Raw genomic sequence first — 20,984 nt, 5'->3', positions numbered from 1 at the left:
GCTACAGTACCCCATCCCTAATCCGTACAATTGCCAACTTTAAATTGTAGTTGAGCAGAAGTGGTACCGCTGAGTAGTAAAGTATGGAGATGCACTCTGTTCTCAACCAATAGTGTTATGGTTACTGGCATAAAAGGAAAGTCTCTAGCAGTGAAAGAAAGATGTCCTAGCTATGGAGAAGACAGACACTGCAGTTCAGCAGTATTAGCTAGGATAGCTACATGTTTCTGTGGGAATACAGCTCCTGTACCCCAAGGGAAGCTTGTAGGAGATAGCATTCTCGATGGAGGGGACTGAGCAAACTCATAAAGCAGACAAAGAGAAGACCCAAAGCCTTGGGACTTTTAAGTTAAGAGTGCAGAACTGCTGTGAAAAAAGATGCTCTCACACCAGTGAGAACACCACTCCAAAATACCACTTCTGGCTGAACACCACCTAACAATGACAACAGAACCACAAGAGCAGAAACAGGAAAACCAAGCAGAATTCAGGAGTTGAGTTGTTTTATTCCAGAAAGGGAAGAGCACCAGAGATTTCTGCTCCCAGTGCCATGTATTGATTTACACGCAGTACAGCAGGAAAGGGCTACACAACTACCTGTGGAGAACGGAGCCTAGGCACCACAGCACAGCCAGCTGAGCCCCACCTCATCAGATGGGCAAGCGATGCAGCGACTCTTGGAGGTATGACCTGGGCAACTCTCTAGGAGAAGTCCCACCTCCGGACTCTGAGGAAAGTGGCAGTGGCCCCCATGGCATTTTAACGTTCTGTAAAATGGAATTTACAGATCCTACCATGCATTTTTCAAAACAGCACAGCTTCCACAACTAAAACCGTTAGCAAACAGGCCCTTCTCCGGTCTTTCAGTGAAAGAAAGCAGCTGTGCTTGGAGAGGATGCAGAGGTGGGGGAGCCACTGTTTTTAAATATGCATTGCACTTGTAGGGGCACCAAGTATCCAAGAAGCCTCCCTTCCCCGATATACAGACAAAAGATGCAAACTTGACAGACTCTCTGAAAGTTCCCTGCCAGAATTTATACCCCCAGAGACATCACCCAGAGCAGTGTAGCCTCTGCACCCAGCAGGAAGGAACTTCACCTAATGTTTAGGAAACATTGATTTCCTAGAGAACCCCGCTCTACCTGCACGCCATTTACCTTAACAGAGCAGCACCACCTCTCCTCAGGCCCTCTTACCTCAACTCTATAGCATTTTACACTTCCTGGATAAACTGAGGAACAATGCTTTTAAAAGGAGAACAGAGAAATAAAATTACTGACTCCACTTTTAGAGGAAACTCTATGTTGATAAGCAAAAATACTGGAAGTACATCTTAAAGAGCTAAATAAGCTCGTCAGCAACAGAACTGTTCCAAAGAAAACAAAATCTAGAAATAGTTTTGATTGCAACATCCCCTTTTAAAAGAAGGATGGCATGGGACTCGCTTTCCTGGATCATGCCAGTATTGTCTAAGCAAACACGTCCCTTTCCAGAACCAACTACGTACAGTCCTCAGGGAAAAGACAGAACATTTCAGGGAGTTTTTCCCACAACACTTCACACTTCAGCTACAGAAAAATTCACAGAACACACTTCAAAGCACAATGTATACTTGGCCTATTGTGCACATAAAAGGGAATCCCTAGGTGAGCACCAAGCATTTAACTTCTTTAAACCCTGACCATAGACAGATGCTTTGACAACACATTCAACAGGCTGATTTTTGAAAAACACACACAAGGAAGCCTTCAATTCAAGTAAGAAAGATATGAACAGTATGTGCAGTAGCAATATGAAGAAAGATTTGTGCCAGCCAACCATTTCAAAAATCTTCCACACTTTCAAGCGCACTCTAAATTTTAACAGTACCTTGTTTCTGCATTCCTAAACTTAGGGTATAAAAGTGACTTTTGCTTGTGTTTACAAAATAACAGCACTATTAAAAAGAGTGCAGGGCATGTTTAACTATTCATTTCATAGGAAAACATCCAGGTGCGATTCTGTTGCAGTTTCCAATGATAAACCGTAACCTTTGGACTCCTTTCCAGCTGCAACTGCCTCTTCAGTGCTTAGTTGCACACTCCATTACACAGCAATAATAAAAGACTGGTAAGATTACAAACTACTACTGTAGAAATGCCTCTAGTTCAGGTGGAAGGCCCACAGAACAAACAGCACAAAGACAGAACAAGATACAAATCTTTCCCCAGCTTATAAACTGCATGCAGAACGGAAGGGGATGAAGCAATCCAACCAAAATCACAGAATGCCCATGGTGAGAGAACAGGTACCCTGAAGTGATAGGATGTCATGCCTTCATAGTCCTTCTCCGAGAAGCAAACAAATCAGGTTCATCTTCGGACCATGTCAGGGAGTAGTGAGGTGAAAATCTTTGAGTTCAGAGCAAACACAGGACAGTGGTTTACCACCATATCGTAAGATTCTGATCTCCGCTGAAATAGCTGAAGAATACTGCAGGAAGCTGGTGTATCAGCTCTGGGCAAGACTACATCCTACCCACTTAAGACTTAGGGCCTCTATTAATACACAGTTTTCCTGAGTCATCTTTCACATCCCTCTCCTAAGCAGACCATGACTTTCCATTGTCCACAGACCAGGTAAAAAAACCTGACAGACAAATCCTTTACTCCAACTCACATAAAACACATGCAATGGCAAGCAAATCTATCTTCATCTGCTAGATTAAGTCCACCTCAAATTCTGACTAAATAAAAAAAGCACTAAGCCTGTTCTCAGTTTGCTTTGGGTTTCATGTGTATGGAGGACACATGAATACGGCCTTCCAAAATATCAGTCCTCGACAGAAGGGGATTCCTATGAAATCCCTATGAAAGACAACTGCCTATGATATAAATGAAGCCCAACTCAAGGTGTCTTTGTAATCGTATTGTTAAAAGAGAGTGCGCTTCCAAGAGTGTTAGAAGCCCCTGGTGGGCCATTAACAGAAGTCCTCAGCACCTTCCATATGTCTGAAGTGTGTGTATTTAAGTGATGTATGAGGAAATGAATGCATTCTTTGTCTAGCTGGAATGCATAACAAAGTAATAGTAATCCCATGCAATAATTATTAACATCCTAGCAAGACCTCTCCCTTTGAGTGGGATAGACAACCTTCACTTTTAAATAAAGTGCTGCAAACAAGCAAGAGGAAACAGCAGAATCAAAGTAGGTAAGTTTTGCAAACCAAACTTCAGTGAAAGGAACATGAGATTTGCATTATGATATGTGAACCTAAAGTTGTTCTGCTTTTAAGTCTGTGAAATCACCTTCTGTTTATAAGGAGAAAAGTAGTTTTGCCCACAGGTCTCCTGAGGCCTCCCTTTAGCTTATTTTTACACCACAAGGAGATATGCGTCAGTGAAACACCAACGTTACTTCACACCCTGAGAATGGCAGGTTTTTCCTTTTTTAGATAAAACACATGCACTTCCCTGCAGGGAGGGGAACTTGCAAACTGGGCATTAGCAAAACTTACACAACAGAGGTTAAACTCCTCTCCCCCTGGAGTTCACAGCTCTGTTCTAATCAGTTTTACCCACACACCTGTTTGCTAAAACATTTTCATTGACGGCAACCTAGCCGGGTTTGCGATCCCGTGGCCGCTGTGGCAAGGACCGTCAAGTCACACCCCAAGAAGGGAAGTATGCAAATGCAGAAGGATAAAGCAGTCAGTTAATCTGGGCACAATTTACTTCTCTACAAAACATCGCAGAAAAACCATCTAGGCGGTAAGGGCGGCGCAGGGCCGGGTTCCTCTGCAGAGCCGCCCCGCTGGCAGCTTAGCGGAGCCAGCCCGCAGCGCGCTCACCTCGCCGCGGCTCCGCCAGCACCTGCGCTCCGGCCAGGTGCAGCAGGAGGCGCCAGAAAGCGGCGACCGAGGGAGCCACCGCTGCCCCGAGAGCCCCGGGGACCCTCCTTCCGCAGCAGCGGGGGCGCCGGCGGCGAGCGGAGCTGCGCAGCAGCCCCGGCGTGGGGAGCGGGCAGCGCTCCGCCACGGCCCCGCTTACCGGCTTGCCCCCGGACCGGGCTGCCACGCCGAGGCCAAGCACGGGGCAGCCGGGGGCAGCGCCCGCCCGACCCCGCCAAACCCCCGCCGCTGCCCCGGGCGAGCAGCCGCGGCACCTACCGGGGGCCGCCATGGTCCGGGGCTGGCGGGAAGGGGCCGCTCCCCTTCCCTCACACCGCCGGCGTCCCGTCCCGTCCCGCGGCCGCTTCCTCGGCCCCGGCCGGGCGCTCCGCCCCGCCGCCCGGTCCCGCCCCGCGGCCGGCCGCCCCCGCACAGCCCAGCTGCCGGGGATCCCCGCTCCCACCGGCTGCGGCACGCGTCCCACCGGGCCGGGGAGCGGCGCTGCCCGGACAGGGACCTGCAGCGACAGCGAGCGAGCGACACCTGCCCCACGCACGGCCCCTGCTGAGGCTTTACGGTCTGTCTCCGACGAACAAGCAGGTTTAGTTTTTCCCTAGGGGAAAACCAAGTTGTTCCGTGTAGAACGAAGCGGCCTGCTGATGCTGTCTTTTAACTCAGATTTGCCAGACCCCATAGTTTAAGTATTGAGAAAACACAGTGGAAGGCCACCGTTGGAGCTCAGAGACTAGGGCTCAATTTAATCTTGTCACCGAAGACAAAGCAACAGATTCTGCCTAAATAACTCGGTCTACTCCAGAAACTTGAAAGAACCACTTGCACCGATTTGCATTCAAAAACATTTCTTTGCTGAGAAGCAGCAAAGCCTTTCACAGATACGCTTCAGCAAAGCAAAAGCAGATTCCTTACAATCTAGTTTTGCGTCAAGCCAGTCGCTCTCAAGCGGTCTGAGGGCATTCTGCGTGCAGCTTGTCAAGAGCACTAATGTTAGAACGGAGCCATTTACCAACAGTACGGAACCAACTATTTCCTACTAATCTACTCTCATCTTAGAGGTTGGTCAAACTGTTACTTCCAAATCTTTCTTTACCCAAAACATACTTCAAGCTTACAAACTGTGCGCCAAGCCTTGTCTTCCAAAAACAGGGTTTGCTCCCACAATAAAAGAGTACTAGGTAAAAAACATTCCCTGATGATTCAGCCTTATGAGGAACACCAGGTATGCAGAGAACCAGTGCCTCCCCATATGAATCCTGAAAACTTGTATCAGAACAAAGAATGCCTGGGCACTGCAGAAGTGTGCAAATACAGAGTCTACTCAGGATTTATGTGAGGGACAAAATTTTACTAGTTGGAAACTAGAGTCCCTAGCCAAATTCTCTATTACAGAGTAATATGCATATTTTCAGAACTACTAAAACAGATGAATAACCATGCATATGGCTTCATTATGACTGTTCAACATTATTTCCTTTGTAAAGCTGTTTATCTTCTGAATTCCAGAATAAAATGTTAAAACCAAAATCGTCTCTGATGTTAGATGAAGAGTTCAGCATGCTCCTTGGAACGAGCTTTTAAATTCCCTCTCTTTTTAAAGCCTTACAGTATCTTACAAAAGGCCAGCAGAATCAGCTTCCTGCTTTGTGGAAACCCATGGGGCTTCTCCATATGTATCAGTGTCACTTAGGATGCTATGTATTTTATTTAATCAATACAAAGCCCACAGGAAACCTCTTTAGGGTTTAAACTTCTTAAGTCACTAAAGTGAAATTAATGTAGCTCCCCAAAGGAGCTTACATAAAATAACTGCCAGCACGTTGTTTCAGCAAACTTTACAGCAGCTGCCACCTAAAAACTCAGATGACAAATTGAGGCAACAGCCCCTTCCCACCCTAAAACATTAGGCTGGCCTAAGGGAAAGTGTCACACAGCTCTGTCATGGTTTAACCCCAGCTGGTAACCAAGTACCATGCCACTGCTCGCTCACTCTTCCCCCCACCCCAGAGGGATGAGGGGGAGAATTAGGAAGGAATGTAAAACTCAAAGGCTGGCCTAAGAATAATTTAGTAATTTAAATAAAATAAAAGCAATAATAATGGAAGGGAGAAGGGGAGAGGAACAAAATCCAGGAGGAAGGGAGAAAAGAAAACAAGTGATGCACAATACAATTGCTTACCACCCACTGACTGATGCCCAGCCAGTCCCCAAGCAGCGAGCAGCAGCCACCTGGACAACTCCCCCTGGTTTATACACTGAGCATGATGTTCTATGGTATGGAATATCCCCTTGGCTAGTTTGGGTCAGTTGTGCCCCCTCCCAATTTCTTGTGCCACTCCAGCCTTCTCCCTGGCAGGGCCTGAGAAAACAAGAAGTCCTTGGCTTAGTATAAACATTACTTAGCAACAACTAAAAACATTTCTTATCAACACTATTCTCACACCAAATCCAAAACACAGCACTGCACCAGCTACTAAGAAGAAAATTAACTCTATCCCAGCTGAAACCAGGACAAGTTTGCAATAAATTAAGAACAAAATGAAGAAACGGAGTTTTTCATCCTCCCTTGCCCCAAATTGACTGTACAAGCCTTGCCCTTCCTCCCTTCAATTCACTGCAGCATGTGAACACAGTTGCATTTGCAGCATCCTTCTCAAGGGTCTGCACTATCCCTGTCCAAAGAAAAGGACAAGATTGCTCTTTCTGGAGCCATTGCTTTTTTTGCTAGGTATCTGTGAGGGTTACCACAGAAAGGATTCAGTACGTGTTTGAATACCCATGCCATCCCTCTTCACTTTTTCTTGGCCACAAAAAGAATGGGAAGAGTGAAGACCTCACACAGGAATGGTTTCTTCTGAGGTGAGTAACCTTCCCTGCAGCCTTAACAAAAGAGAGATGCCAGCCAAGGGGAAAGGACAGAAAAGACCTGTGAGGAACACGCAAGGGGAGCAAAGGAATTCACAAGCAGTAGCATAAACTAGTTGAATTTGCTTGCTGTTTAGATCCTTACATCTCCCACTGCTGCCTTGGGGAATACAAGAACAAAACAGCTTTCTTTGCATGGCTGCTGCCCTGCCAGATCATCTGGACAGTTGCAGGCATAACACAAGGGAACACAGCTAGACAGCCACACACCTCTGAAGAGCAGCAGTCACACAGCATCTGGGAACAGACCTAACTGGCAAAGGCCTGGCAGGAGAGGGGGATGCTTATTAACCCACTGAGAAGCAAAGTGAGCCAGTGAAGCAAACACAGCCAGTAATTCCCATGGCTTCTCAAAGCGATTACTTTAAACAGCGTGACTTAAGAGAAGGACTGTTCACCAGAAATGGCTGCATCTCTTCCTTTCTGATACAGACAACAGTACAGAACTTGTGCTGAGCTTTGCAGACAAAGCTTGCAGCTGTAGCTTACTATGAATGGAAACTACAAGAACTGGAGAATACTGGTTGTGGCAAACAGTTCCCTTTCTGCAACACAGCCCCAAGTTATTCCATACACAAGAGGGGCACACCAGATCAGGGGCATCTGAGAACAAAGTATACATATTTAACAAGCCCTCAGTTGAACATCCCTTTCCTACACTACAGGAACAGCAACTGTATAAAATGACAGAAACCTACAGTACAATCTACCGCTACATAAGCTACTTTTATTTCCCCAGCAGCACAAGGCAGCACCCCCCAGCGACACCAGCAAGACATGAGCTATGCCAGGCACAGAGACTGCCCAAGTGGGTGTTCAGCAGGCACTACTACCTAACTACACAGAAGAGGAACAAAATCCCACACAGCAAGGTACAGTAGTACTTGGAGATTGTTAAGAGCAGAGGGGTATGTAGGGGAAACATAAAGAGCATAACACTACCTACTTACTACTGTTTGTTTGACCCTGGCAGCCCTACCTCAGGACTTTCAGTATAGGGCTTCACTTCCTTTGCCCTCAACAGACTTTATGGTATGCTCTACTGAAAAGAATTAAAAAAAAAAAAAAGCCACAAAAAAAAAGCCACAAAGGCAAGGAGAACAGAGCACTGCATTTATCAGAACAAACCTCCAGTTCCCCCTGGAAGAAAAGAAAAATACCACCTCACTGGAGAAATGAGTAATTTAAAGCCACAGCAATACACAACAGCTGAATGAAAACTCCTTATCAGGGTCCCAAGTACACTAACAGGCCATGGTTGCCCTGATCAGCCTCATCTGGAGCTTTCACACCCACCCTTTCCTATAGGCCCCAGAGCTCCATTTAAACTCGGGTCTGGGCCTTTAGTGCTTGCTTGTCCTATTTTGTAGGTGTACCCGTCTCAAGCCCTATCTCTGTTCTTACTTCCTTAATACCCCTCAAACCTCTTTTAAGGAACTTTATCCCCAAGTCCCTCTCTGGCTCTACCTCATAGATACAGTCTCTTCAGACCTATAGCATTACTTGTACCCTAGACCCTCCTCTGGCATGATCTTCTCTTGCTCCAGAATAGATTCCTCACGCAGATCCTAGACCTAATTTGTAGCTTTCCTGGGGCTGCTGCTGCTGTCTGGCTCTGCCTGCCACGCTCACACTACGTGGCACCGCTCTCTGTCGGTGAGGGCACCGCCAGCGCCGCGGCTACCGGCCCGCTCTCCACCCTGGCACGGCCTTGCGCCTTCTACTCTCTACCGCTCCCCTTTCAGCGATCGTATTTAACGTGGGTTACAACCAGAGGTGGACTAATGGGGGAAGAGGTTTAAGCGGACTGAAGTTTTCCCTCTTCTAATGCCACACACGCGATCCCGGGTTTCCTCACAGAGGCTGCCCCGGCTCCCTCCTCCGCTGCGGGCCCTAAGGCTGCCTCTCCACCGCGAGCCGCCTTCGCTCAGGGGCGGGCGGCGCCGCCCCCAGTCCCCTCACACCGGCTGTGCCTTACGGGTCCTCCCTCGGCGCGCCCCGTCCCGCCCGCCGCCCGCCATTGCCGGGGGGCGGCCGCTACGCCCCACAGCCCGGCCACGATGGCGGGAGGTGGGCGGAGCCGCGGCGGCGTGCGCACGTCTGTGCGTGGTGGCGGCTGCGCGCGTGCGCGCAGGCGGCACGTGGCGGCGGGGCAGCATGGCGGCGTGGCGCGCGGTGCCCAGCGACCTCTTCCCCTTCGTGCTCACCTTCCTGCGCGAGAACCGCTTCGAGGGCGCCGCGCGCGCCTTCGCCAAGGAGGCGGCGGCGGTGAGGGGGGGGGGAGGGGAGCGGAGCGGGCTCCGGCGGGGGGCGGGGAGCGGGGGGCGGGGAGCGGGCCCCGGGCAGGGAGCGGGCCCCGGGCGGCCTGCCGGCGGCACACCGGGCACGGCACACGGGGCGGCCTGGCCGGCCGGCAGACTGACACATCCTATCTCGGTGCAGAAGGAGCAGGACCCCAACGCCGCCTCCCTCCTGGACATCTTCAGTTACTGGCTGAGGTAAGTGCCGGGGGGGCCGGGGCTCCGCCGTGCTGGGCTCCCGCCGCCGGCCCTGCCTCCAGGTGCCCAGCCCAGCCTTTCTCCCCGTAGGTCTCCAGCGGCCAGGAAGAGGAAGCTGGTTGCCAACGGCCCCCAGGTGAAGAGGAAACCCTCCTCCAGCAGCGATGGCAGCTCCAGCGAGGAGGACGAGGTGCCTCCAGCCAAGAAACCAGGTGGGGTTTGTGGGCGGCCCCGGGGCAGGCCAGGGCGGTGTGTGGCAATGACCCCTCACCTGGATGTACCGCTCAGCTTCAGCAGCTCAGTTGCGGTCCTTCAGCAGCCATCGAGGACTGGGTTTGTGTTGACTGCTCTTGTTTCTGGTGCATCTTTTGCGCATGACATGTAGGGTGTGTGTTCATCCTAGCTAAGGGCAATCTCTGTCCAGTTATAATTAAAGCACGTCATGGTTTGTGTCCACTGGAAGGTTTTAGCCGTTCCATTTGTCCCTTTTGGCTGAGACTGGTGAAGGCGTTGGGCTGTGTTGAGTTTTGAAGGTGCTATTGAGGTAGCACCTTTGTTACCTTGTCTATATTGAGATTCAGCTTTCCAAACACTCACTGATAGGATATTTCAGCAGGGTTACTTGTGCTTGCTTCAGTGTTGGTTTAAACATTGAGTGAAACTGGGGTTTGAGTGCATGTAGATTGGGCTGGTACTCACTTCATGGGAAGTAGCTACCTCATGATTTTATTTCCTCACTGTTTTCCAGGGAGGCTCAGTTTCACTGAGAGCTTTAAAGAATGGTTTCTCATCTTGCTATTGTAGGAAGACTGATTCAAGTTTTACAATTGTATTCATATTTGTTAAAATATGCATAATTTGACAGAAGTCCTACATGGCTAAGATTTATTAGGGTCCTCTATTGGTGGGCACTATGACCTGTTTGATGCAGGGTAGTATCCTTGAGTCCAGAGAAGTACCAAGCATCCTTACTCATCTGCTGCTTGTGTTAGGGTTACCACCTTTATTTCTCTCAAGCCTGTGTCCTAGTGCTATCAAAAAAATGTGTCCCTCCACTGCACTTTGATACGTGGCAGGCTGTATTTTTTCTTTTTTTTTGACCTGGAATTGATTTTGTGCCTTGCCTTAACTACAGCATCTGCAAGTTTGTATGTGTCTAGCAGTAGATTTGCGGGAGAGGAGGAAGAGACAGGAAGAGGGAGAGTCACAGAAAGAGTCTTCAACCTGAGCCATCCTAAAGCTGAAATTCCACTTGGAATTTCTGATCTTTATTTGATAAGGACACTTGCAACTGTAACTTGAGGCAAAATGATTTATTTTGCTCTGTGTTGTTAAAAAGCAAATCACTAACCATAAGGAGTGTATTTGGCTAAAACATGTTAAGCAGAGTGCCTGGAATCTTAATGCAGCTTGCAGTGGTTCTCTTTGGAAGCCTGCATTTGTTCAGTGGGTTTTTGTAAGCTGGAAGGTGTGGAGACCCTGTTAATGTTACCTCAGCCTATGAGGGTGCTTTCCCTGTGGGATGTCCTTTTTGGTGACGGAAGTCTGCACTTCAGTGTGTACATGACAAAAATCTAGAATTGGTTTTATCCTCTTGCCTACCCATTTTGGAGTCTTCTACCGCACCCTGCTGGCTCAAAAAACAAAGTCAGTGTTATGAACTTGAGTCATGGTTTAATGACCTTTCCCCTGATACACACTAGTGCAGGATATAGGTACATGAAAGTTGTGAATTAACTTACAATCAGTGTGGTGTCCCTCATTTGCAGCTAAAGCAGCAGCTGTGCCCAAGGCAAAAGCAGTTTCTCCAGCCAAGAAGGCAGAGAGCAGCAGCGAGGACTCCAGTGATGATTCAGATTCAGAGGAGGAGGAGAAGCCAAAAAAGGTCAGCTTTTCTTTCCAGACTCTAATACATGTTTGACAGTGATTGGCAGTAGTAAATTTGACCAGCAGAACTCTCTTTTAAATTGGGCTCACTTTTCCTGAGCTATGAAGTGCCTAGACTGCTGCAGGTGCAATGTAAGAAGACATTGCTGTAGCAGATGATGTGCCATTTGGACTAGTCCCATGAAAAATGAATTTCACATCCAGCACTCGCTTGAATTCATATCCAGGTCTGCTCCTTTCTTTTATCCTAAGATTGCCAGGGCTTACTTCCCACCCCCCAAGAAAGATTTATTTGCAAGCACTGTAATAAATTTAATCTTTTTTAAAATGTGTGTATATGTAAAAAGAGAATCTTCTCTTTTCTTTTTCTTGCTGCAGTCATGGTTTTGAGAAGGGACAGGGGTGAAGAATGGTGTCAGTGTACACTAGAGGAGACCAACCAGAGTTGCCCAGTTAGTATTTTCAGTCTTCAAACTAGTGTAATCTGGAGAAGGAAGAGCACAGTGCCAGCCTCAGAGCTGCCCCATTTTGAAGAGGCAGAACTGGAGGCTGAGGTGCAAAGGAAGTCTTCCACGGGCTGCTGGGAGGTTTCCCAGAGGAAAATTTATCCAGAGGTTTTCAGGCTGTAACCATTAGGCAGAGTGGTGTTTTCAAGTCAAAATGGTAACCTCTGTGAAAGCTGTTTATATACTCTCTTTACATGTCCCAGTTGTTAGTCTCTTTTTCTTTTCATGGGTACAAGGGCTAATCACTTTTCCCTTCTGTTGTTTAGAAAGGTGCAAAACCTGCGGTGAAGCCAGCTGGAGCCAAAATCCAGCCTCAGAAGAAAGCAGAGAGTTCCAGCTCTGACTCGAGCAGCTCAGATGAAGAAGCACCAAAGAAACAGCCACCAAAACCAGCAACACCTAAAATGGGTACATCTTATTGTGTGTCATGAGTCAAAGTGCAAAACCAAAAAACCCAGGGGAGGAGTGGTGGGGACTGTACCTACATGCAAAGGCATATGTATTAACAAACAGTCTGAAAATCTGCTGTCATTGCCATTTGTACATTGTACTGCCAGTCTGCTTCTGACATGGAAAAGGTGCAGAACTGATTGTAAATAAAACATCTGGTCTCAAATGCTGCATTGTTTGCATAAGTAGCTGTAACCAGCAACCTTAACTGCTTAAGATATGCTTTTGACAGGGTCTTCCCCTCAAAGGGCAGGGAAGATCTTTACTTAGCCTTTAGTCCTGGGACTTCTGATGGTCTAGAATGATAGTTTTCTGAAAACTCTCTAAGCTTGCAGTAGGATAAACCAACAGTCTTGTGGTACTGCCTTAATTTGCCCTATTGGATTCTGGTGGTTCTTTTCTTTCTCTGATACTTCATGCTGAATGTCATTACCCCTCACCTACCACGGCATATTTTCTGATGTCCCTTTTTACTTCTCTCAAAAGGAAGTAAAGCTGCCCAAGCAGCCACAAAGGTGGTCAATGGAAAAGCAGCAAGCAGTAGCAGCAGCAGTGAAGATTCTGATGAGGAAAAGGCTGCACCAAAGAAGGTAAATTAGACAGTGAAAAACTTCATAAATACTGTAAAAGTCTAGTAGTCTAGTATGGTTGGGTACATGTGTCTTGCAGGTCCTGTGAAATGGTGTAGACAAAGGCAGAGACCTCACAGATGCTGAGCACAGCATTTGGGGCTCTTAGACCTCCTTCTCCTTTATACAGTGGGATTATGTGTTCTAGCACCTCTCCATGCACTGACTTTCTTCCCTAATACCTCCTTACCACTTCCTCTGCTCCTTCCTTTTACAGGAAAACATCTTATTGTGTCATAACCATATTGTAGTCTCCATTACATGTTCACTTTTGCATGACTCTTCTGTGCTTAGCTGTCTGTAACTTTGAGTTTTCCACTAGGCAGTGTTAAAAAATGCTTTCTGCAATACAAAAAAGCCATAGTTGTGTTAAATCAGTTGACAGTTGTTACCATTTGTCAGTTTTGTGCCCCTTAGTCAGAGGAGCTCCGCACTGGGGATTCATGCAGCAGAAAACAACAGCAGAGTGGCCAGAAAGGTCATAATGCTTGTGTGTTTCCTAAAATTTGCATTTGAGAATCTTCATTAGTCTTTTCCCCTTTGTCTTCCAAATTTGCTCTCTTAAGTGAGGTGTAGAGTTAAACAAGATCCCCATCAAGCTGTCCCCGCAAGATTTCTGTAACTTCTTTTTTTTGACATTATTTCTTTCCTTCTTGTAATAAGGCTATTCCCAAGAAATCACTTCTACCAAAACCTGCAGCCACTCAAGCATGTCCAGGGAAGAAAAAGCATGCCAAGGAAAGTTCCAGTAGTGAGGACTCATCTGACAGTTCGGATGATGATAAGCCACCTGCAAAACAGAAGCCGAAGTCTGGTGAGTACTGAATACCACAGCAGGTACATGGACGATGCTTTCTGCGAGTCCCACTGTCCTGGGAGAAGTGTGTGTACAGCACAGGCAGGTCTTGCTGCACACGAGGTTCCAGGTGGTGCTGTTGGTGGCACTGTGAACCAGAAATACAGCAGCTCTTTTCATGTGGGCTGTTGAGGCTAAGCTTACAGTTCAGCTCCTCTCTCAGTAAAGGATGAGGAGTGAGAGGGATTGTGACAGACTCTGCCTGGTTTGCGTGTCTTCTATTCAGGTAGCCTTCAAGTACATTCTTCTTGCAGGTTTCCTGTCTGCCGGGATTTGGGAAGTAATTTGCCAGTGGTATCTTTATTCTGTAACTGCTGCAATTTAAGCTGGTTTATGCTTTGTGTGAAGTATGCAGGTCTGTTCACTTGCAATCCAGCTGAGGGGCTAAAGGGGCCTCTGTTCAGTATCATACAGGGCTTTTAGGATTCCAGTAGAGAGCTGATGTGAGTGGAGGATCAAGCAGCAAAACTCAGTCTGATCCTGTAACCAGAGGATTTGAGAAGGCAGTAAATGGAAACAATCAACAACTGACATCTGTTTTTTTCTGAAAAAGTTTGGCAACACAAGCACCCATTCTTCTCAAAGTGTAGAGGAAAAATCTGCAGAGGTGGTTGGGTCTGCTGAACCCTGAGGAGAGTCAAACTCCCAGTGAAAACAGGAGGTCGCAGTGGGGTGGGTGTAACCTGTAAGCTAGTATCTTTGATTGTAGCAACGGAAGGGGAATAAATGGAACCAAATAGTTAGAATAAAGCACTTCTGATATAACAAACATCTCATGTGCTGTTCACATAACCATGCAGGCTTTTGAACACTGTGTCTCTCTTCCTAGGTCAGTACAGTGCTGTACCTCCTCCTCAAGATACACAGACAAAAAAAAGCCTTGCCAAGGCTCCTGCAAAAAAGGCTGAGAGCAGTGACTCTTCAGACAGTAGTGATGAGGCAGAGCAGGTGCCCCCAAAGGGAGGAGCAGGTAAGTTGTGAGGAGAGGAGGCTGCAGAGGAAGTACTGCATGGTGTGGACACTGTTTTGGCAGTGTCTTGGTTTCCTTGAAAAAGCCATTTGACTTTGGTCTGTGTTGCTATTTGCTTCTCTAGAAGCTTCTGAGTAATTTGATGGCATCCCAAATAACACTTTGTACAACTTGCGGATTCAAAGTGCGTGCAGGTTAGATTACTTTGCACATGTTGGTTTGAAAAGTCATCATGATCTACTTTAGAGGAAATAAGCCAGGCCCATTACTGCAGCTGGCCAAGTCCTTGCTTGGCTTCCAGTGTGCTGGCTGAATGGCTGGTGCACTGAGAAGGGAGCTTTTCCACATCTGGAAAGGTCTGGGTTTTGGGACAAAGGTTTGGTGTGGATGTGGTCTGTTAATTTTAAACTTGCTTTTGCAGGCAAAGCAGTAGTAGCTAAAGCAATCCCTGGTCCCCAAACCAAAGCTGTGGCTACCAAAAAGCCTGAATCCAGTTCTGACAGTGAGTCAGGTAATTCCAAGAAATAAAGTCTTGATTATTTTTGCATTAATGTTTTTATTGGCCAGGTTGCTGTATGTTGTTATCTGTACAATCTGTACGTATCTGTACAATCCTTTAGCATATGAGCTCGAAAGCTTCACAGTCTCCATAGCTAGCAAGACATGCTGCATTTCCCCTCCAAGTTCAAGGTGCTCTTTTTGTGTACCTCGGCACCTCTGGTGCCACGGTAGGGACTGTGGCTGGCAGCTGCCTGTCTGTCTGCAGACTGTGTTTTCTGGTTTTGTTGCCTGCTTTCTCACAAATTGATGAGGTTTTGATGACTGTTACTGGAGTGCGCAGGAATGTTGAAATAGGTCAGGTTTAACATTCCAGGTTGCTGTGACATACAGTACAAAGGCATATTTGTACACAGGAGTCTCCAGTCCATTCTCAGACTGCTGCTAAACACATCTGATACAGGAAATAAAAAGCTAAAATGAGATACTGTGCTGTTGCTACCTCACTTTCCCTGCTTTGTCAATTTTATCTCCTAATTTCTTGCCTGTTCTTTGATCTTTACCACACAGCTTCTTTTCTCAGTGTTTCTTCTCCCCAAGTTTGTTATTGGTGATACCTGTACTCTCTTTCTGTACTTCTTCTACATTATTCTCCAGACATCTGCTTCCTTGTGCATGCATTAGGCAAGAATGTGAACTGCTTGTTTCTACTTCCTCCCAACAAAGATGATACATGGAAACATGAATGCTGTCCCTTGACCATTCAGGTGTTCATCAAATGCTGCTTATTGACAGTTATCTAGTGGCTCAACTGGGTGACAGCCCTTTTTGCTTTTCACTTCCCCATGAGTTACATACCTGTTGTTACTAAAGTAACTTGCACCAAAAACTTACTAACTTAACACTTCTTTTGTTGGTTTGTCTAGATTCTAGCTCTGAAGATGACAAGAAGAAGGTAGGGAGTAAGCTCCCAGCTAAACAACCAGTGATAAAGAATACTTCCAAACCAGCAAAAGTAGCCGTCAAGCCTGGACAAGCAAAGAAAGACTTGAGTTCCTCCTCAGACAGCTCAGGTATTGGGGTAGGAGGAAAGGAGAATCTCCACATACACATTGTGCTCGCTCACACCTCTGTGTTTCTAGGCAGGGTATGAGGGTGCGGTTGGACAGGAATACAGATTTTGCAGCATTGTTTCCAGCAGCTTTTGAAGTGTGTTGCATCAGCATTGAATCTGTAGGTTAGCTTCATGTTGAAGAAATGAGGCTTTACCTTGATTACTCTTTTCCTTTCCGTTCTAGATTCTGATAGCTCTGACAAGAAGGCCCCTGTGAAGCCCACAACTAAAGCAGCAACCCCTGCAGCAAAGAAGTCACAAGCCACAAAGAAAGCACAAAGTAGCTCTGATTCAGATAGCAGCTCAAGCAGCTCTGAGGAAGAGAAAAAGAAAGGCACTCCAGCTAAATTAGCTGGCAAAGTGGGTAAGCCGGCATCCAAACCTTCTACCCCAGCTCCCAAAGCTGGCACTTCTGACTCTGATAGTTCAAGCAGTGAAGAAGAAAAGAAGCCAGCAGTGAAACCAGCCACCAAATCTACAGGAGCAGCAAAAGCAACTGTGGGGAAAAAGGCAGCTGCTTCTAGTAGTAGCAGCAGCTCATCTGATAGTTCCAGCGAAGAGGATAAGAAGCCCAAAAAGGCGGGGAAGGTGACACAGAATGGTTCTAAGACCTCTGCCTCCACAGAGAAAGCAAAAGCATCCACACCAGCAGCAAACAAACTGAAGTCTAAGCCAGCTGGTGGCAGCAGTAGCAGCAGTGAAAGCAGCTCTGAAGAAGAGACTGGAGAAGTCAATGGAGGTATTGCCTACAGTCTGGGAAGTGGGTCTGTCAGGTAGTGTTACTGAGCTAGACATGAATGGGAGCTTTTCCTAAACAATATTCAGTCTAGTTTCTGTGTGCTATTAGATTATGCCATCTGGTGTAGTGCTGAGAGAAAAGAGCTAGTTTTTAATTTGGTGTGATCTTTTTTGTCTGTATTGCATATCTGATGGCAATGGAATTTGTGGTAACATTTCTGTACAGTTGTCAGTTGCCATCTGTGCATGCACAAGGTTGTTAGTGAGAGAGCAAGGCATACTGCTGGAAGACCTTGTCCCTGTTGGGTGGGACACCACCACAAGTGATGCCCCAATGTGCAATCTCAATCTTTATCCCTCCAGGAGCAAAACAACTTTGAATGCACTAGCGATGTGTGCAAGTGCATACAGTGTGACTCCAAGAACTGGCAAATTTTAACCAACAGAACTTTCTCAAGTGCACTAAATCATCAATATAGAGGTACCCTATTCCACAAAATTACCTTTATCCGTTAGGATAGGATGGCAAAATTGTTGCTTACCCAGAATGGCCATTAGTGTCTGTTAGAGCAGTCTCTTTTCTGGGTGAAGTGATGCAGGGACTGATTCTTACACCTGTGTGTCAACACTGGGTTTGCATTCTTGGGGGGGGAGATGCCTTTGCCTTTCCCAACACCATGCTTACTCCCTTTTGAAGTTTTACTGCTGTACGTCTAATAGGCACGATCAAGAAGAAACAGAAGAGGGAAGATGTTCAGGAGTCAGAGACACCACACAGTAAAAAAGCAAAGATCAAAGCCAAAACACCACACACAGTTCCCAAGGTGAAACAGGTGAGTGAGGGTGGACTGTGGTGACTTGTGGGAGAGGCCTCCTGAACAAGGAGGTTTGTTCTGGGGAGAGGCTGGGCCCACAGGATTACTTCTGGTTTTGCAATTGAACCTTGTCTGGAAAACACTGGGAAGTGCACGCAGGTGTATAATGTTATTCTGGCAAATGTTGATTGGATATGCTTGCGTAGGAGCATCCCTGAGCTGTCTGATAAGAAGGGAAAGAATTACGAACCTGAGAAATACTTAAAGGTGGAAGTGATGTGAACAGAGCTCCACCTTTGCAGGGAAAGGAGGGAAGAAGGTTGTCACTAGGGGGGTATCATACATGTGTATGTGCTTACTGAATCTTATTTTCTTTAACAGCCAGCCTCTCCATTCCGCCGCGTAAGGGAGGAAGAGATTGAGCTGGATGCCCGTGTTGCTGATAACTCATTTGAAGCAAAGGTAGGGCTAGGTAGTGCCCAGAGCAGTAACGCTTGACCTACGCAAATATGCATCAGCAGAGCAACCTCGGCACGCTTGCGGGGAGTCTTTTTGGTGGAAATGTTTTCCACCAGGAGGTGGTGGTAAGAGGCATGTGAGCGCTGGCAGGAGGTGTGTGGGAGTGGTACCAGCTCCAGTGTCAATGTACTGGTGTTTGCTGGGTAGGGTGAGGTGCAAAGCATTGCCTCTACTCTCTTGGGTGCTGACCTGAATTTTTTTCCTTTCCTCCTTCAACCCTCACAGAAAGGAGCAGCTGGTGACTGGGGTGAGAAGGCTAACAATATCCTGAAATACACTAAAGGCAAATCTTTCCGCCATGAGAAGACAAAGAAAAAACGAGGCAGCTACCGTGGGGGCACTATATCGACCCAAGTCAATTCCGTCAAGTTTGAAAGTGACTGAGAATGTTTCCTTCAGAATTTATAAACCATCTGCTCACCAGAATGGTTTGGGTGGGCATGTGGACATTGTGGATGTCAAGCCTGCCTGGAACGCTACCTCCCCTAGCCCATTGCAGGGCAGGCAGTTCCAGTGTGGGGATGTGGGAGAATGGTTCGATGTTTCCCCCTTTTATTTCTTATTCTGGTTTAAGCCCCTACTTTGGAACCATCCTTGAGCTGGTGTTACTGGCACCACTAGGGTGACCTCCAAGACTTAAATTTTCTACAGTCTTATTTTAAAAGGCTGGCAGTGATTTTTCGTTTTGGTTTCCTTCCCATCTAGTAGAAGGAAGATAAATCATTCTCATGTATCTTAACCTCCCACTTCTTTTTCAGCCAGTTTAACTCTTGATACCTGTGAAATGGCAAGTATTGTAACTTGCCTTTGGCTAGTTACTGTAAGAGCAACAAGTGATTTGAACCCTCTGGCTGTAATAACCAGCCCCACATGACTTTTCAAGTTGCAGTGTGACCAAGTCTTTTTGGTTTCCTTCTTCTATGGTTTCACCTTGCAATAAATCCCTATCTTCCTCTTCCTTCCACTCCTGTTGAGGCCACTAACCAGAGTACTTGGAGAAGTGGAGTCTAAATACACCTTAGGAGTTGAGTAACTATTGTAGTTGCAAGCTGGGGGCTATTGTCAGAAAGACCAAGGTCTATAGTACTGCTGTGGCAGACTTGGTAACACCTTGGTTGGGAATGTAGCTAGAAAGTGGAGGTTGTGACGTTTGGCTCAGTGGGAACGGGTAAGGAGGCAGAGGAGATCATGCCCTCTTTTCTACCCTGCACTGCTTTTTGCTGTGTTTTTGTTACAGAGGCTCTGACTGCCATGTGGTGTTACTCCTTGTTCTCTCTGAACACGAAACGTGCCAGCTTACGCTTACTCCCAGCAGCATGTGCCGTGCAGCCTGTTAGGAGTCAAGAAGAATGTATCATTAATGCCTTAAATTTCTTTTCTGGGTTGGATCACTTGCTCTTTGAGCTGTCTTCCATCTGTTAAGTCCCTCTCGAGAAGTAAAATGCCAGTTTCCCTGTAGCACTAAGGCAAATAAAGCCTGATGCTGTAAGGTTTGAAGTGTTGGCTACAAGTACATGTTCCGTATGGGGAGCCTTAAACAAGTTCAGTAACTTGGAGCCTAAACTGAGACTTTGTGAGCAACTGAGGTAACATAATGGTTTGCTGCTGCTGAGAGGGGGGCTTGTTTTGCCTCCAGCTGTTTGACTGCGACCATATTTCTGGTGTGACTCACATCTGGTAGAAAGTGGTTCCCCCAGCTACTTTTTTCCCCGTGTTAGGTGGGTTAAGTCGAATTTAATTTGTGGAGCAGGCTGCTGAGCCCATAGCCAGTGTGACCTGAACAGTGGTAGTGTGTGTTTGCAGAATGGGGCGGTGGGCTGTCAGAACTGCTTGCCCCGTCTCATGAAACTGCCAGCCACCGAGAGTCTGTGCAGGGCCCAATTGCCATGTTTCCATTCCCTCCCCCAAGGGCGAGAGTGGGGAGAACCCTGTTATTACAGGAAGCTGCATTTCTGCGCAAAGCAGTGTCACTTAATTGAGGGTTGGATTAGGCTTGAGGAGCCACCCCCATATACATGAGCTGCAACTTGTTCCGATGAGCATTTTTCAGGACTTCCCCCTCTGGCTTGCACAATCACCGTGCATTCTGGGCTGCAGTGCAGAGGGATGCAGGAGACCACGGTTACTACAAGGAATTAAAGGTTAGGGGCTGAAGGAAAGTGGGAAGGGAGGATTTTCTGCCTGGGCATTTGAACATCTTGCTTGTGATTTGTCAACCTCCATCTGGTTACGGGAGCTTATATTTGAAATTAAAACTTTGTAACTACTTTCTATGTTTTGGGGGTATTTTAGGTGTGAGAATTTTAATGTGTCGAAAATAAAAAAGATTGCTGCCTTTGTAATGCGAGTGGATCTGGTAGTTAAAGGTGTGTGAAAAGGGATGGTGTTGGTGCTGGGGATACTGCAGCACTGTATATGTCTTGTCTAGGTAGATGCTCACATGCATGTAACAGGCCTTCAGGAGTGAAAGGTGGCCTGTGCAGCTGGCTGTCAAAGGGCTTTCTAAGAAATCTGGATAAAACTGATAAAACTCTAGAATTATATTTGCTTCTATCGGGACAAACAGGCTGGTCGAGTCCCTTTCTCACCAGAATATCCGGTTAGCTCTTCTCAAACATCACAACCAAATGCAGTGTAACATAAGCGGCACTGGCCTGTGGGAATAAGAAGCAACAGGCGTTGGCAAACATTTCCGT

The 20,984-nt window shown here is 47.0% G+C and overlaps 2 protein-coding genes across 5 annotated transcripts in view; one reads left to right on the top strand and one right to left on the bottom strand.

Moving 5' to 3' along the window:
• PIK3AP1 (phosphoinositide-3-kinase adaptor protein 1) overlaps nt 1-8,853 on the bottom strand; it is a 49,514-nt gene extending 40,661 nt beyond the window's left edge. Inside the window, exon 1 of one of the 3 annotated variants that reach the window (XM_040607246.1) lies at nt 8,667-8,853. Coding sequence is in view for 2 of the 3 variants with exons in the window: in XM_040607241.1 (XP_040463175.1) it covers nt 4,148-4,160 (13 nt within the window). In the remaining variant the exon portion in view is untranslated. Of the gene's footprint in view, nt 1-4,147; nt 4,281-8,666 lie in introns of those variants that run through there. The other 2 variants (XM_040607241.1, XM_040607245.1) reach the window with 2 other exon arrangements.
• Nucleotides 8,854-8,944: 91 nt separating this feature from the next.
• Nucleotides 8,945-20,630, top strand: NOLC1 (nucleolar and coiled-body phosphoprotein 1). 2 transcript variants are annotated; one of them, XM_040606690.1, is made up of 14 exons: nt 8,945-9,076; nt 9,251-9,306; nt 9,397-9,518; nt 11,076-11,191; nt 11,966-12,107; nt 12,636-12,739; nt 13,442-13,592; nt 14,464-14,604; nt 15,026-15,115; nt 16,029-16,175; nt 16,401-16,955; nt 17,675-17,787; nt 18,151-18,231; nt 18,514-20,630. In XM_040606690.1, exons 1-14 carry the CDS (start codon nt 8,966-8,968, stop codon nt 18,670-18,672), a joined length of 2,088 nt encoding a protein of 695 aa, XP_040462624.1. In that variant the 5' UTR covers nt 8,945-8,965; the 3' UTR covers nt 18,673-20,630. The 2 variants fall into 2 exon arrangements, with proteins under 2 accessions (XP_040462624.1, XP_040462625.1); XM_040606691.1 differs by lacking the exon at nt 8,945-9,076 and having other exon boundaries at nt 11,076-11,190; nt 11,964-12,107.
• Nucleotides 20,631-20,984: the final 354 nt, after the last annotated feature.

Source organism: Falco naumanni, chromosome 9 (assembly GCF_017639655.2).
Source record: "Falco naumanni isolate bFalNau1 chromosome 9, bFalNau1.pat, whole genome shotgun sequence".
NCBI lineage: Eukaryota > Metazoa > Chordata > Aves > Falconiformes > Falconidae > Falco > Falco naumanni.
This window is presented reverse-complemented; position numbering and strand designations above follow the sequence as displayed.